This window comes from Pinus tabuliformis, chromosome 7 (assembly GCF_031772625.1).
Source record: "Pinus tabuliformis cultivar Carrire ecotype Pingquan chromosome 7, CPIR1, whole genome shotgun sequence".
Lineage (NCBI taxonomy): Eukaryota > Viridiplantae > Streptophyta > Pinopsida > Pinales > Pinaceae > Pinus > Pinus tabuliformis.
The window spans coordinates 1,682,124,996-1,682,141,795 of record NC_142293.1 but is presented as its reverse complement, the minus strand read 5'-3'; the positions used below and the strand labels follow the sequence as shown (position 1 = coordinate 1,682,141,795).

Below are 16,800 nucleotides of genomic sequence, written 5' to 3'. Positions count from 1 at the left end.
CCTTCAAAATAAGCACCGCATCAAACCTGCATGCAAGACTTCTTTGTCCTGCAAAACCTCTACAATACCCACATCAAACATGCATGCAAACAAAGAGACCGAGTCCCCTTTATGTTTCTATTCTTCATTACACGTTGGTTGCGTGAGACTACAAATATATATACGCATCAACTTTTGCAGATATTTATTTTTGTACCCATTTACTGATCAATTGCAGCAGAAATGGGTTACAGGGTTACCGTGGAAAGGTTTGTGTGTATAATTCTTGCTACTGTGCTGTCTGCTCATCATCAGTTTGTGTTGGGTGAGTTTGACTACAAAGATGCTCTGCATAAATCTATTCTGTTTCTGGAGGCTCAACGTTCAGGAAAACTGTCCAGCAGTAGCAACAGGATAAGCTGGAGAGGAGATTCTGGTCTAACAGACGGACAAATCCAAAATGTAATAACAATATTTTCTCATTTTGGTATTGCCATCTGTTCCGGATTGTTTTAGAAACGTTGTTTCCTGAATGTTTTAGAAGTGTTGTTAATCATACCCAAAACGGCAAAATAACGACGCTGATCTTATCAATGCGAAAATAACGAGGGTATCTATTTTGGCGAAAACGATTGATACTCCACCCACAACTTATTTAGATCAAACAATTGATCTCTCGGAATTGATTTCTCAGCACTATCAGATTTCAGGATATTATGAGAATATACAATTAAGTTATTAACATAAAGATCCCCCGCAACCCACCTACAATGTGAATTCTTACTCCAGTATTATGAGTTATGAGTTTGCAACAGCTTGATTTCTATCAACATTCTCTGTCCATATAAATTAGGAATTGATTATTTGGTCCAGATCTTCAAGAAGTCTGGAAAGATACAATGATGTTCAACATGGCTTTTACTGTGTATTTATGTAGGTGGATTTGGTGGGCGGTTACTACGACGCTGGGGATAATGTGAAGTATGGGTTTCCGATGGCTTTCACCGTTACCATGCTGGCATGGGGAGCCCTTCAGTACAGAGATGAACTTGCAGCAGCGGGAGAGTTGGAGAACGTTAGGGATGCCATTAAGTGGGGAACTGATTATTTCATCAAAGCAAGCGCCACCGAAAACCAGCTGTGGGTTCAGGTGAATTAATTGCCATCCCAACTAAATTTACTCATGGATCACAACAAAATTTACGAAGGATCACAACAAATGGCAATTATGAATTTAGTTATGGTTTTGTTTTTAGGTGGGAGATCCAACTGCAGACCATAACTGTTGGGAGAACCCAGAGAGGATGGACACCCCAAGGACTTTGTACAGAATAGATACATCCACTCACGGGACAGAAATTGCAGCAGAGACTGCTGCAGCATTGGCCGCTTCCTCCGTCGTCTTTGCAGCCATTGACAAACCTTATTCCATTCTCCTACTCCAAAGAGCTACTTTGGTATAAGATTATGCGTATTCTAAAATCACTTATACTGTATTATTGGTTTAGAACAGCGATTGCAGATTTGAGAGATATTGAGATATTTTAGAATCCTACTGTACTGTTAGGAAAAAGGTCAATGGTTTAATTTCTTTTCACTATTATATACTATTTTTAGAATTTACAGTCCAGATAACTTTAGTAATTAAAACAAACATATGATAGGAAACAATTTCTTTTCACTGTTTTATTCTTTCTATTCTATTCTATTCTATTCTTAGAATTTACAATTTACATAACTTTAGCAACTTATGATAGGTCATATTTGTTTGTGGATGAATGTTTTTTTATAACTTTTATTTTAAATTTAATTTAATGTCTCCATTTTTGGAATATTTTGGGATCAGACAAATACGGACGGGTGAGATTACTTATTTGAGGTTGCCTACGTTTTTTATATGATTCCAAAATATTCCAAAAATCTTTCAAAAATGCCCATTTTTAACATGTCTATGAAATTCATGTCTTAGATTCAAAATTGAAAATTAATTTAATGAATTGTCTTCTCCAACATTTTAAAATACTCATATAATTGAATATTAATTTAGTGCAGCTCTTTCGTTCATGTGTTAGATTCAAAATTGAGAATTAATTTAATGAATTTTATTCTCCAACTTTTTATGATACTCATGTAATTGAATATGTCATTTAGTACAGCTCTTTCGTTTCGCTGACCAGTACCGGGGAACATATCATGGAGAATGCCCTTTCTATTGCTCTGTCTCGGGCTATGATGTATCTTTCCTTAACATTATTAATTTTACTTCCTTTTTTACTTCACACTATTATTTATTTAAACTACAGAGTGAGTAACTTCTTGAAGTCTTCTTATTATTCCTCTACTAACTAACTTACAGGACGAGCTTGCATGGGCAGCGGTGTGGCTATATAGAGCAACTGGATTGCCATATTACACCAAATACATACTCCACCAAAATTTTTGTACTTCCAATGAGTATGAGTTCAATTGGGATCTCAAATGTGCAGGAGTTCAAATCCACCTGTCTAGTGTAAGTCCATATTCACATAAACATATGAATCACCAAATGTTCAATTTAGAAAAAGTTTAAGACTGACCACTTGACCCTCAACTGACCACATCTTCATAAAAATTAATAAACCTGGCAGCTATATCTCTCCGGAGAAACCAACCTGGAAGTTTTCAGAGGCCAAGCAGAAGTGTTCCTCTGCTCAGTTCTTCCACAAAGTCCTCAATTCAAAAATTCCATCACACCAGGTAAATGGAAGTTTCTCCCTGTCATGCTCCGAGTTTCAAAATTAAGCTCATCAACAGTGTTTGTATCTGTTGAGTTTCAAAATTAAGCTCATTAACAGTGTTTGTATCTGTTTCACTTGTACAGGAGGTTTGTTGTTTGTCAGAGATGGTGCAAATACACAATATGCTACTGGCACATCATTCCTTGCATCAGTTTACAGTGACTTACTGTCACGATATAAGCAATACCTGCAATGTGGCGATCAAACATATGAACCAAGCATTCTTATTGCATTTGCCAAACAACAAGTACACATACATATTATAATTTTTTAAGTGTTGCAAAATATTTAATTAATGAGGAGAAGAATTGAGCACACTTGTATATCCATTCCAGCTTTCTCAGAGTATAAGAGATTCAGAGTTAAATAAATTTGATTTTTTGTTTTTTCATATCATAATTTGAAAAAGCAAGCAAAGTAGTAGCTAACAAATCCACTTTGTATATGTAAATTGCAGGTGGATTACATTTTGGGAAAGAATCCTACTGGTATGTCTTTCATGGTGGGTTTTGGTGACAAATATCCACAGCAAGCTCACCACAGAGGGTCCTCCATAGTTTCGATATACGAGGATTCCAGAAAGATATCATGTACCGAAGGTTTCACTTTGTGGTTCAACAGAGAAGCACCAAACCCAAATGAATTAACAGGTGCAGTTGTGGGAGGGCCTGATCGCTATGACGGGTTTGAGGATAGCAGGGCTGATTCCACCAAGCTTGAGCCCACGACATATATCAATGCTCCTCTCGTGGGAGTCCTGGCTAAGCTCCACAACAACATCATGGAATAATCGACATAACAGGGCCGATTCGTGCAAGCTTGAGCCCACAACTTATATCAATGATCCTCTTGTGGGAGTCCTGGCTAAGATCCACAGCATGAGCATGGAATCACGGACTTAAGTTCAAAAAGTTATGCTAGTAATATCTTTTACTAAGTCTGTATTCTATATGAAAATCTGAGTCGATGGAAATATATATGAATTTTGGTACGTCTGGGCTCCAGAATTGTTTTGTTTCATTTCATCCTGTTGAGTCCTATAATCATATTGAAGACTTGTTTTTACATCTTAGATCCCATATGCAGATTGAAAATTCTTCTATTTTTAAATAGCAGTGATATTAGCATAGAAGAACATGGTGTATGAGAGTCTCGGAAGATCCTGTGCCATCGTGTTATATATGTGAGCATACAGGGAATGTGTGATCATAGGATTTTTGTTCCATGATGTTATATATGAGCATTTAGGAATGTGTAATCATAGGATTTATTTGTTTATTAATGTATAGATTGCTCTTGACTTGCACGAGCCGGAAATTTGCACTTGGTTATAATGTATATTTTTTTTAAATAATATGAATATATTATAATTTTTTTTAATGGTGTTTAACCTTAAAATACAAGTAGGGAGGATGGATAATTTGAATATAGGTTGGAAATTTATAGATATCCTACAACAAATATTGGAGTATATGAGCATTACGGAATATAGATTTTGATTTGCGTTTAGTTTACAAAATATGCAAGTGATATAAATGTTGTATAAAAGTATATGTATTGTGCCAAAGAAATAGATATTGTGATAAAGAAATATTCTTTGTTAAGATGGGAAAATAGAGATTTAGTTGGGAATTCATAGATATCATATAACAAACATTAGACTATATCAGCATTATGAAATATAGACTTTGGTTTGTGTTTAGATTATGTTTTTTAAAGAATGTATATTGATATCACCACTGTGTATAAAATTATATGTATGTGATAAATAAATAGACATTCTTAAGATGGGGGAGCATATACTAATTACTTACACACAATTCAAAACCAGCGCTTTTACTTTGTAACCCCATCATGTAGACATTGCAAAAATGACATCTAGATAGAGAAACAACCATCCACTAGATTTCATGGGTACCCAACCATTGTACTTTGGTTCATTACGATGTCCCTTCATGTACATGGTTCATTCAACTTCTTGCACTTCCTGTATTATACAACCACTATGGTCCATTCAAGTGTTTCCAACCAACACATGTCTCGCTCCTAGTGTTAACGAACTTCCTAATAGAGACGATAGAACTAAACGACACAACTCCTCTATATGGCCACACCCTCCTATAGATTTCCCTTTGTTTTCTCTACAATATAATTTATTATTGATTTGATATAGTTTGTAAATGTTTTTATCTTTTATTTTGTTTTATTTGATTGTATATGCATAGTTTCCAATTAATTTGATGACAATTATTTCCATTCGAAATTTATTTATTTTTCATATCATTTGATCTAATTTGTTTCCTATTATTTCATAAAAGTTCCAAAAAAATTATTGAAAAATTCTTGGTAACGAGATCCAAATCAAAGAGTTCCAAGCGTTGATCATATGGGTGTTTTTAAAGATTTTGATTAAATTCAGATGCAAGAAATTTGAATCTGGATCATGTATACACATTGCTAATATAATTTTATGAGCTCTCAATTCCTTAAATCTAGATATAGAGGAATTGTTGATATATTATTTGTATTTGGATCTAGATAAGATAAATTATGTCTTAAAAAAAACTTTCATAACTTAGATCATATATATTAGGATTTGGATCAAACTTAATATATCATTATTTGAAATTTCCAAATCCTTGATACTAGATATCCAAATCCAAATCTTTCTTTCACCTAATATTTCATAGATTTGAAATAACATGGTGGACAATGAAATGAATCTTACCAAATTTTTAGTGCATTTATGATGACATGTAATATGACATGCCATGTTGACATGTCATATTACATGTCATCCCATATGGCCAATGACTGATTTAATTTATTAAGCATACTAATGACTTGGTATGATGACATATACATTGACATGGTAGTTTTGACATAGGTGTTAAAAGTATTCACATTTCATGAATTCATTGTATCTGGATAAGTAATGATTTAATGGAATTTATTGTGGTGTTATGCATTCTAAATTTTATTTTCTATCTAACTATATGGAACTATGAATTTGTTTTGAATTTTTTCATATGTATTATTTGTATAAGGATCCCGATCATTTATTTTCTCACTTCATTCTTCCTAATTCCATAATATTCATTTCCACTTCAAGTACCTGGATCAAGAATTTTATATAAGTATTTGGATATTGACAATACATATATGGATTAAATTTTATAGGCCTTATAAAAGTCTTATGGATACCGAGGTATCCACTTTGTTTCTCACATTCAGATTGTTTTGTTTAGTCCATGTTACTTGTGAAGTTCTTCTCCATGTTAGATTAAACTACTCAGCTATTCGTGGGCTAACCAATGGATTATTAGAGATAATCATGTATGGAATCTACTAGACACTGGCATGCTTTTGCTGACGTGTCATCTACCATAGTATTGCTATCCATTACATATTTTCATATCCCAAATTTTTGTATACTAGTCTAGTATATGATTGAGATTAAAAGAATACACTGTAGCCCATATTGCATAATATTGTGCAAATGAATTATGTTAGGTGAAGGATAGCTTATAAACTCTTTGTAACCATTTCACCCAATGAATATGGGATTAATATTGGAATCTATTATTTGTTTATGATTACTTGCGTAAATATATAATTATTTAACTATTAACATACTAGCTATTACTTTTGTACATTTGGCAAATCTTTTCAAGACCGAAATAATCTGAATGATAAAGAAAATAGAAAGAATAAGAGAATAAAATAAATAATAGAAAAATAAGGAGAAAAAAACCTACTTGCATACAAATAAACACTATGACATATTCAAAATCTTGAATCAAATACAAATATCCTTATAACAAATTACAATGTGTTACTAACCATAAGAATTTTAAAAATGGAAAATTATATCGACATCATTGTTTGAAAGGAACAATCGTATGCTTTTATCAAACATTTTTCATAAGAAATATTAAAATTAGACTTCGAAAGTGGAATTTGTTGTAACAAAAAGAAGATAAAATTGAATGTACTTTATTAATTATGTCATTTAAGAGGAAGTTCTTTTCAGAAACAAAGAGAACGAAAATTTAGATTCCAAAGTTTGTATAATTTTATCAATTCTTAATAAATGTACTTTATTAAGTATCCCATTTAAGAGGATGTTCTTTTGAGAAACAAGGAGATCGAAAATTTAGATTCGAGAGGCTTGTATAATTTTATCAGCTCTTACTGATAAATTTCTTAATGATAAATTGAAACGTCATATATCTTTGGAGAAGACTTCTATGGCAATGTGTTGTTATATATTTTGTATTTCTATCAAGGTTTAAGATTTCCATATTCTTATATTTCACAATAAATTTATTTTTCAATTAATATTTCATATTGGATACAAGAATATGTATGTGATTTTTTAAATAAAAATATGTTTTTTAAATATTAATATATTTTTTGTGCTCAATATTTTATTGATTTTATTAATTATTTAATTTAATTTTGTAATTAATTTTTTTTCTTGTGTTTTATCTCAATGCACATGTTTCCAGTTAGGATAGGTAATTAGACATAATATTTCTAACATATACAGATAGTTAAATTTTATAAATTATAATGTTATTTTTCTAATTTAATTGATATTAAATTTATTCCAACATTTTAGGTGGAAACTATACCAAATGAGAGCAAGTCCAATGGGGACTTGCCATTAAATGATTCTAGCTTGTTGTTGGGGGAATTTTTTTCCTAACAATTAACATGCTAATTTGAACCATAAGGATATTGTTTAAGATGATGTTATCATAAAATAATCAACTATAAATCTAAAGTTAAGATGAATTCACATATACATTTCAAAGTTATTGAATAAAGTTAAGATGAATTTGCGTATACATTTCAAAGTTATTGCATGTTATTCAAGCTACTTTTTATAGAGAGTAGATATATATATATATATATATATATATATATATATATATATATATACAAAAAATACAAATATTATAGAAATATTCAAACAAATTAAGTGATTGTGTATGATTGTATGTTATTAATACTAATGTAGATCTATGTTACATCTATTAATCACTAAGTGGAATAAAGGTCAATTGCGACACCAATTTATTTGTGATTAAAAGATTGAGATTTATATGGATTTATGTGAGTTTATTTCCTTATGACTATTATGGATGATGAAAAAATCAAATTTTATGAACTTTATTTTTCAATTGAATTTATAAGGATTACAATACATTATACATCTCTCCTATACCACGTTTAAAGTGCACCTGTTTACTCTTGCTGGGAAAATGAAATATGGAGTGCATAATCCTTTACTAATAGTGTTTTTGAATAATAATAATATATTATCATGGTTGTGATGGAATGAATAGCCATATTATCAATGCCTTGGACATGAACATTACTTTTTTTCCCTTGGAAAAATATGGAGTGCATAACCCTTTACTAATTGTGCTTTTGAATAATAGTAATATATTATCATGGTTGTGATGGAATGAATAGCCATATTATCAATGCCTTGGACATGAACATTAGTTTTTTTCCCTCGGAAAAATTTGGGCAGATCAACCCCGAAGGGAGTCTTTTAAAGCCCGTCGACGAGACTAGCAGGGTCTAACCCCAAGGGTGTCGATGAGAATTGCTCATGTGACCTCCCGATCGGGGAGGTACTTAAAAACAGGGACTCAAATATTTGAGCTAACTCTTGGGGCTTGGACATGAACATTAGTTGTTTTCAATTCTAGTAAATATAATTGATCTGTGGGAACAAATTTTGATCTCTTCTATGAATCATAGGAAACTACACTCAATCATTCCCAACAAAGAACAAATGCTATATCGAATTTATTACTTCACACAACCTTTACATCTAAACTTTATCTATAAAAACAAAATGTTTTAGAGGTAGAAATTTAGAAGGAAGCATTAGAAACTCCTATTGAGTCCATGTAGTTGTACCACCATCTTAGATCACAAATTCCACTTGCATTTATTCAAAGTAGAGTATCATCCCTTAAGACATCAAAATCCATTATATGTACTTAGAAATAATTTTAGAATATGAATATAAAAAACCTCATGATGGTCATTTTTATAAGTCCTGTTGAATGTAGAAGACTCTTTCTGGCTTTGCCATGCCAATTAATTCATTTTAGATTCAACTGGATTTTTTGTGTAGCAAATATATCTTTATAGAAAAACATTTTGAGGGAAATTACACATGCATTTATTCTTTTCAAATTAGTTTTTGTATCATGAGTATGCTATTAATTTCAATTATGTGTGCCAATGTTTCTATATAAATAGTTTCATCTCGTAGACTTTAGTTAATTTATAGCTTCTATCTTCTCATGCCAACTTCTTTAATTCAATTTTAATTCAACTCGGCATACAATATTAGAGCTAAACAATTCCATTCAATTCATTATGCCTTCATCATCAAAGATTCAAAATAGATAGTGTTGATCCATAACATGCACTTGGGATAGATTCCCTTTGGACCCTTTGTGGGTGACTAATTAACCCCAAGATTGCATATTCATATTTAAAACTATGTATTTATAATATATTGAATTATATAATTCAATATTATTTTTATCAGTTTCAATCACAATTGGATATAAACATGTTTTACCCATTTTTTTGTGTTTCTTACATATCCAAGCTCGCAAATAGTTTAGTTGTTGTACTATATTAATGCAAAAATCTAATTAATATTGTATTTCTGTGTTATTCATTACTAAATTTAGTTAGCTCATTTTTATGATGTGTTTCTTATGATATGCTTTATTTTAATGAAACATAGAAACAAAAATTGATATTGTATATTAAAATGAGATATGTTTGAGTGCCAATGGAAAACAAAGTGGGCCTAATAATACCCACCTAGCATATAATTTAAACTAAAGAAAGCAGTAAGATATGATATGAGATTGGGTAAACCTAAAATTATGTTGGTATAACAAATACCCATAATCCAAGTTTTTGTTCTCCATTTCTTAGGTTAAGAAAGAGATGCTTCATGTAATATCATGTGTACATCATTTATACTCTATCAAAGGGAAGAAAATTAACTTGGGTGTTTAGTGACTTCCATTAAATTCACTCACCAAAAATAATCGTGTATAGTATGGAATTTGAACTTTGGTACTCACATATGATTATACCCTTGAAGGTTCCTGGAACTATTCACCCATGCTTGACCCACCTTATGATTATATGGTAGCTCTCAGATTATACATCACCTTCCAAGAGCTATTTTCGCCCTGGTATAGACATGGGACACCATTGGGATGTTTAACATTATGGTGAGTTCTTTGATTCCTTGTTACCCCATTGGTATCATACCCTTGGTTGCTAGTTTGCCTCATTTTTTTCCATTCGGTCATTTTTTTGGTGCATTTCCTAAGTTCACTAAACCATTTGAGGGCACAAACCCTTAATATGGGTCCATCGTTACTTAGGATGCCTTAAATAAGGTTCGTAGCTATTTAAATCTATTTGGAAGTTGTTATTTAGTGGTAAATTTTAGTCAAATATCCAATATTTATTGATTTCTTCCTATTGATCATACCATAAATTTCCTCTAAATGGTATCATGAATGTGAATTAGCAAGTCAGATAATAGAGGGGCATTTCGGGCCTAAATGATCTGCAATATCATTGTAACCAAATCGACAACGTGTAACCAAAATACATAACACACTACTTTTATAGGATTTTGACACTTATTGGAACATGAAAATGTTTCAGGTGAACTTCACAAGTTCACCTTGTTATTAAGTTAAAGGTTCTAATTAGAAATTTATGTTAGGATATTTGGACACTTAGGAGTTAGTTGTGCTCAACTTGGTCTAATGTGTCTATTAGGTAGAATCACGTTTCTTTAGTATGAATTAATTGCATCATAATTTGATGGTCATGATGTATTCTAGACATAAAGTAATCTAATGGTTTACATTCTCCTCGATATTAATGACTATTGATCCATGACTTAACACCCAATCGGTCCATAATGTCGATTTAAAGAGCATGGGGAGTCACTGTTAATAATGATTTCATGAGAAATATCTTATGTAAAGTTCTTTCCTTTATCATCACTTAAATTTCCTCTAGTGGCCACATTGACTGGGGATGTGGAGTATTTCCCTCTTTGAGGGTTTCAACCACATAAAAATACAAGAGCTATGATATTTGATCTAGTTGTGTGAGTAGTTATTGAAGGTGTTTGTCTTATATGGAATGAATTATCATCCTGAACATGTATCATAGCATGTTCAAATAGCTACTCTTTTTGTTGATCGATATCTTGAGCTTGTGTTGCCATTTCTAATATTAATTATTTCCATACATTTTTTTCCTAAACAATTTATTCCATTATGTCTAGAGAATTGGTTTTATTTAATAACACCTTTCCTTTCATAAAGAAAGGTGTCTAGTTTCCCAAGATACAATTTTTTTCATTATGTCATGAGATATACAATTTAATTACACTTTAAAATAATAATTATAGAGTTCGTTTTCCATTTTTCTGTTTATATTCTTAGTTTGATACTCTTTATAATTTACATATTTTTAGTTTGATACTCTTTATAATTTACATTTTCTCGTTTCCCCCCACTCTATAAAATCTTGGCAAATTAGAAGCAGTGTTGAAAATATTTTTCTTAACTACATATTCTCTTTGTAGTGCTCTATGTGATCTCAAAAAATAAAAATAAAAAAGGGAAAACTTGTATTTTTTAGGCGAGTTAATTGATATTTAACCCCATTGTTGTTGAGAATTAGATTTTTTTATTTGTTTTTAACAAAAAATTGTTTGATTTTGGATAAGTATTTTTTTTTGTAAGCATGCACTCTGAGGCAAAGATCCAAGAACACCAACACCAACAATCCTATCCTCCACTACCATTAGTATGTGGTTTGCACTATCTCACTTGGTTAAAAATTACTTTATATAGTAAGAAGTCTTGAGTTCAAATCTCTTTTTAAGTTACATGCAACTCTAGTTTATAAAGTAACTTCATTATAAAAGTGTTTATCACTTGTTTTATAAAACTAGGTGACTTCATAAAGTAATGTATTTGTATAAGTGAGCTTATAGGTAAAGTTAGTGAGGGTTTTTTTATTATTAAATTTTCACATCATCTACAACCATACACGTGAACTTCTACTTACCGTTTGGTTATTTGTTATCATTATTGCCTTTTTTTTAATGACATAACCTTCATATTTGAAGCCCATTTTTAGAGCTTTTTTAAATATTCAATTTTTTGAGGGTTTTTTTATTATTAAATTTTCACATCATCTACAACCATACACGTGAACTTCTAGTTACCATTTGGTTATTTGTTATCATTATTTCCTTTTTTTAATGACATAACCTTCATATTTGAAGCCCATTTTTAGAGTTTTTTTAAATATTCAATTTTTTCTAGAGATGTCCATTTGGCTAGTCAATTTCAACTTTTGAAACCATATTATAGATATTTTCATATGGCCACTCCAAGTGAAATTTTTCTTACTAGTGTTGTAACATGATTAGTTTTGATTAAACTGCGTGATCAAACAATTTCTACTGTGTATTCTCTGGAATGATTGGATCTCTTGAGATTCACTAGCCAAAAAACATGTAGCCATATGGCTTCATTGTTTTCACCTCATTTGATTGATAGTTGTCTTCAGCATGAATTTGTATTTTGTGTAATTACTGTATGAATAATGTAATCCATGGACAATACATTTTTCCATAAATGGTTTACTTTTCAAAACTGATAAGTAGGGTTTATCATTAGGAGTTAACTGAAATAACAAAAAAGAAATCATAAAAATAGTCCAACAATGCTATTAAAACTGTAATTTTGTTGTGTGTGACATAGAATGCAAGGTAGGGGTGGTGTTCTAATGGCTTCTTATTCTAGTTGTTATTCCTAAGCCTGGATCAGGTTCATGATCCCCTGATCCAACTCATGATCTAACTCAGAAGAGAAAGCCTAAGCCAAAGCCCTCTCCTACACCCAAAAAGAGCTCTCTAGTAGCAACTTCCCCACAGGGTAAGATTTCCCAAGATTAAATTTTGGCTACCACAATGTTGTTAAAACTTCAATTTTTCAGTGTGACATAGAATGAACAAACTCAAGTTTGGCCAAACAACAAAAGACAATATTGATTATGATTTATTTCTCACATTTTGTAGAGAATAATATTTTGGCCATTTGGAAGAGGCAGACAAGTTCTTGGAATAATAGAAAGAAAAACATTATAGATATGCTATGTACATCACTAATAAATATCCCCACAAGACAATTACATCTCTCCAACTCTCTTTCTAGAATTTGTATGGTCTTGTATGGGGTCTCTCCAAACCAAATGCCAACAACTTGTATTTATTTCCTAAATGGATGAAGTCTCTCTCTCCTGGCCGAAGTTTGGATTTTGTGTACATCCGTGTTGGTCCTCTAGTAATCATTTCCGTAGTTTACTATCAGATGAATTGATCAACTATATTGATTGTTAGGGAGATGGAAAGGTCCAAGGAAAAAGAATGATCAGTGGTGGGTCAAGTGATGGGTCAATTGTGGCTCATCTATATGAATAAGTGGCACCAATTCCTAATGCACATGTTGATGGAAGATGAGTTTATGGTTGGGTAAAGCTTGGATCTCTGAGCTGTCTCACATTTCAATATGTTAGATAAACTTGACCCTATGGTGGAGTTGAGGTTATGTCAACATTTATGGTTAACAGTTGTGGTTTTGGGCACCTAGTATTGGTGACTCATGGTATTACATGTAGTTGAATCCCTTAAAAGGCTTGTGTATTCTCCATTGTAGGCAGCCATGGTTGAGTGGTGAAAGCTCAGGTTGTTGGCCGACTTGGCTATGTTTTAGCAAGGACAATAATAGATCTATTGTTGGTTGGTTTTTCCCCCAATTGGGGTTTTCCAGATAATCATGGTGTACATGGTTTGAATGTGTATTTCTTGATTGTTATATTTATTTCTCTTGAACCCTAACAAATGGTATGTTGGCAAGGGCCTTGGATAGCTGTTCGAAATGTTCCCATCGACAAAGTGGTGGTGCTGGTTGAAGCAATAGCTCATTGCACAAAACAACAATGTCCGTTGAGTGATGGTTTGATGAGGAGCATGAAGAAAATGAAGTCTCGAGCCTTTGCCAAGCCCTGGGAATATTTTTTGGAAATTTAAATTAAATTTTGAAATTGTAAATCAGATTAAGTTGAGTTAGTCTCAGTGCATGAAGACCAAAGCCGCGTGCTATCTGCTGCGTGTATTCTCTGCAGTCCCGTGAAGACCAGAGCCGCGTGCCACCTGCGTGTATACTCTGAGGTCCGGTTTGGTTTGTAAATCGTGAAGAGTGGAGGCTGGAGAAAAACCTTCTGCACGGCGTGAAGAGGAGGCACCGACCTATGTAAAGAGAAAGGAGGACTCAGGAACCTACATACTCTGCATCCAGAATTGGAGTGGAGCGAGGAGGCACCGGCGTGGAGAGAGGAATCTTTGCATGCATCGAGGAGCCTTGACATCTGCGTCAAGGAGGGCACCACTACTGCGTACCCACCAAAGGCGCATTGGAGAATGTTGCCCTGCGTGTGAAGTGTTGCCCCTGAGGGTGAAACCCCTCCATCGTTGACCACGATGCTACTATCGAAGAGAAAGGAGGACGTAGAGGATTACCAGAAAGCCTGTCTGAGTCGAAAACCTGCCTGATCTACTGGAGCCGAGAGATCAAAACAAAAGAACATAGCATTGTTTTCATAAAATCAAGAAAGTCAGGTAATTCTTTTTCTTTCCAGAGAAATTTGTTGAAAGGCTTTTATGGTTAAAGAAAACATTCTATTCTAAAATAGTAACAGAAATTTTAAATAAAAATTCAGTTACAAGAGAAGGGTTAAATAGTGGGATACGAGTCTTACAGGGTGAAATGCATGGTTAAACTTGCAGCAATTCAAGTTGTGTGTGGGTCAAGATAGCAACAAAATAAAAATAAAATGGAAATTTTCATGTAAATGGGTATACGACTGTAAGACCTGGTAAGGAATGCATAACCGAGTAAATCACTGGTAAAGTCTGAATGTCCACTTGGGTGATATGGAGATGCATGTGGTGGTATGATGAAGCATGTTGAACTAGGAAAGCTTGTGAGATTATCAAATACCCTAACATTGACTGGGTAGGGCCTGGAGGTGAGTGGTGGCTGGCTCACTTGGTAGATTTGGCTAGATTTGGCCAAGGAAAACCCAAAGTCAAGTTTAAAGGGGGATTGTTAGATAAACTTGACCCTATGGTGGAGTTGAGGTTATGTCAACCATTAGGGTTAACAGTATTGGTTTTGGGCACCTAGTATTGGTGACTCATGGTATTGAGCTCATGGTGTTACATGTAGTTCAAGCCCTTAAAAGACTTGTGTATTCTCCATTGTAGGCAGCCATGGTTGAGCGATGAAAGCTCAGGTTGTTGGCCGGCTTGGCTGTGTTTTAGCTAAGGACAATAATAGATCTATTGTTGGTTGGTTTTTCCCCCAATTGGGGTTTTCCACATAATCATGGTGTACATGGTTTGAATGTGTATTTCTTAATTGTTATATTTATTTCTCTTGAACCCTAACACAATATAGTTTGTTTTGGTATATGCCTCATAAACTCATGGAGCAATTGAGCTCTCGACACCATTCTTTAATAAAGAATTCTATGTGGTGAGAAAAATGAAAACTGGTACCGTGGAAGAATGGATTTATGTATTCACAATTGACCCATTGGCATGTTCTTAATTTTGTTCATGGTAAATGGCAATCATAAAAATTTTACTTATTTTTTCTCTACTACTCTTTCCTTTACTGAGTTTCGTTTGCAACATGTGGTGCAATTACTTGTTTATAATCCTTGTATCATATCAGATTATGGCATGTCTAAAAAAATACATCTCTGTAAACCTATAATAACTTGTTATATTCTCTTCTTTTAATTATTAAACAATTACAACTCAAATTCAAATGTTAAGCTTTACTAACTTCTTTTTGAGTGAAATTATTTCTATAATATGTTATTAAACTTTATGTTATTCATCTTGTTTTTACAATTATATGAATATGCCAAGAGTTTTAAGAGTTTTGGTGTTTGGAATCCATTTGCAGCAATCCCACCCGTGTTTTTTAAATATCTTCCAACTTATTACTTTACTTAAAATACAAACCTAAAAATGATTTAATTATAAAATTTACTAAATAAAAATTTGTAAAAAAAACATTATACAAAATATGGAATGAGATATTACATGGTATCTGCATTTTCTGTCACATTTGCAAAAACTAGTAGAATGTAAATAAAAGCTTCCGGTTTTGAAATTAAACTTTAGACCTCTTCTCTATAACTTTATAAGACTGATAGAATGTATATTAGAACTCTAAATTTTAAAAATAAATCCATTAAAATTTTAAAATTAAATTTGTTATCTTTTTAATTTACGAAATTATAACTTTAATTACATACATTTAAATTTGTTCTTTAATTTTACGGGTTTTGAAATAGTTAATATTTCGTATATTAATAGAAACGCTCACAGTGCCGATCTAATAGGCAACGGTAGTTAGTTTATATTCCGTTTGTGTGGAAAAATTAAATATTCAATAAATATTCTAGTCTGTGTAGAAAAACTAACTTCGTTATCTTCCTTGTGTTTCTTGAAACTTTAACATTTACTCGTTAATAGTACTGTGAGGAAATGGTGATGAGGCAACCTTATACACTGACTTACCATTCAGTTAATATTTTCCTGGAATTTCCGTCGTTTCATGTCCAACTGACACCCACAAGACTTCTCTACCCTTCAAAATAAGCACCGCATCAAACCTGCATGCAAGACTTCTTTGTCCTGCAAAACCTCTACAATACCCACATCAAACATGCATGCAAACAAAGAGACCGAGTCCCCTTTATGTTTCTATTCTTCATTACACGTTGGTTGCGTGAGACTACAAATATATATACGCATCAACTTTTGCAGATATTTATTTTTGTACCCATTTACTGATCAATTGCAGCAGAA

The 16,800-nt window shown here is 32.5% G+C and overlaps 1 protein-coding gene across 1 annotated transcript; it reads left to right on the top strand.

Annotated features, from left to right (window-relative positions):
- Positions 1-222: 222 nt before the first annotated feature.
- Positions 223-3,546, top strand: LOC149254940 (endoglucanase 8-like). Its single transcript, XM_089454879.1, has 8 exons — positions 223-441; positions 917-1,129; positions 1,236-1,436; positions 2,136-2,213; positions 2,336-2,488; positions 2,607-2,715; positions 2,840-3,003; positions 3,214-3,546. Exons 1-8 carry the CDS (start codon positions 223-225, stop codon positions 3,544-3,546), a joined length of 1,470 nt encoding a protein of 489 aa, XP_089311005.1.
- The last annotated feature ends 13,254 nt before the right edge of the window (positions 3,547-16,800 follow it).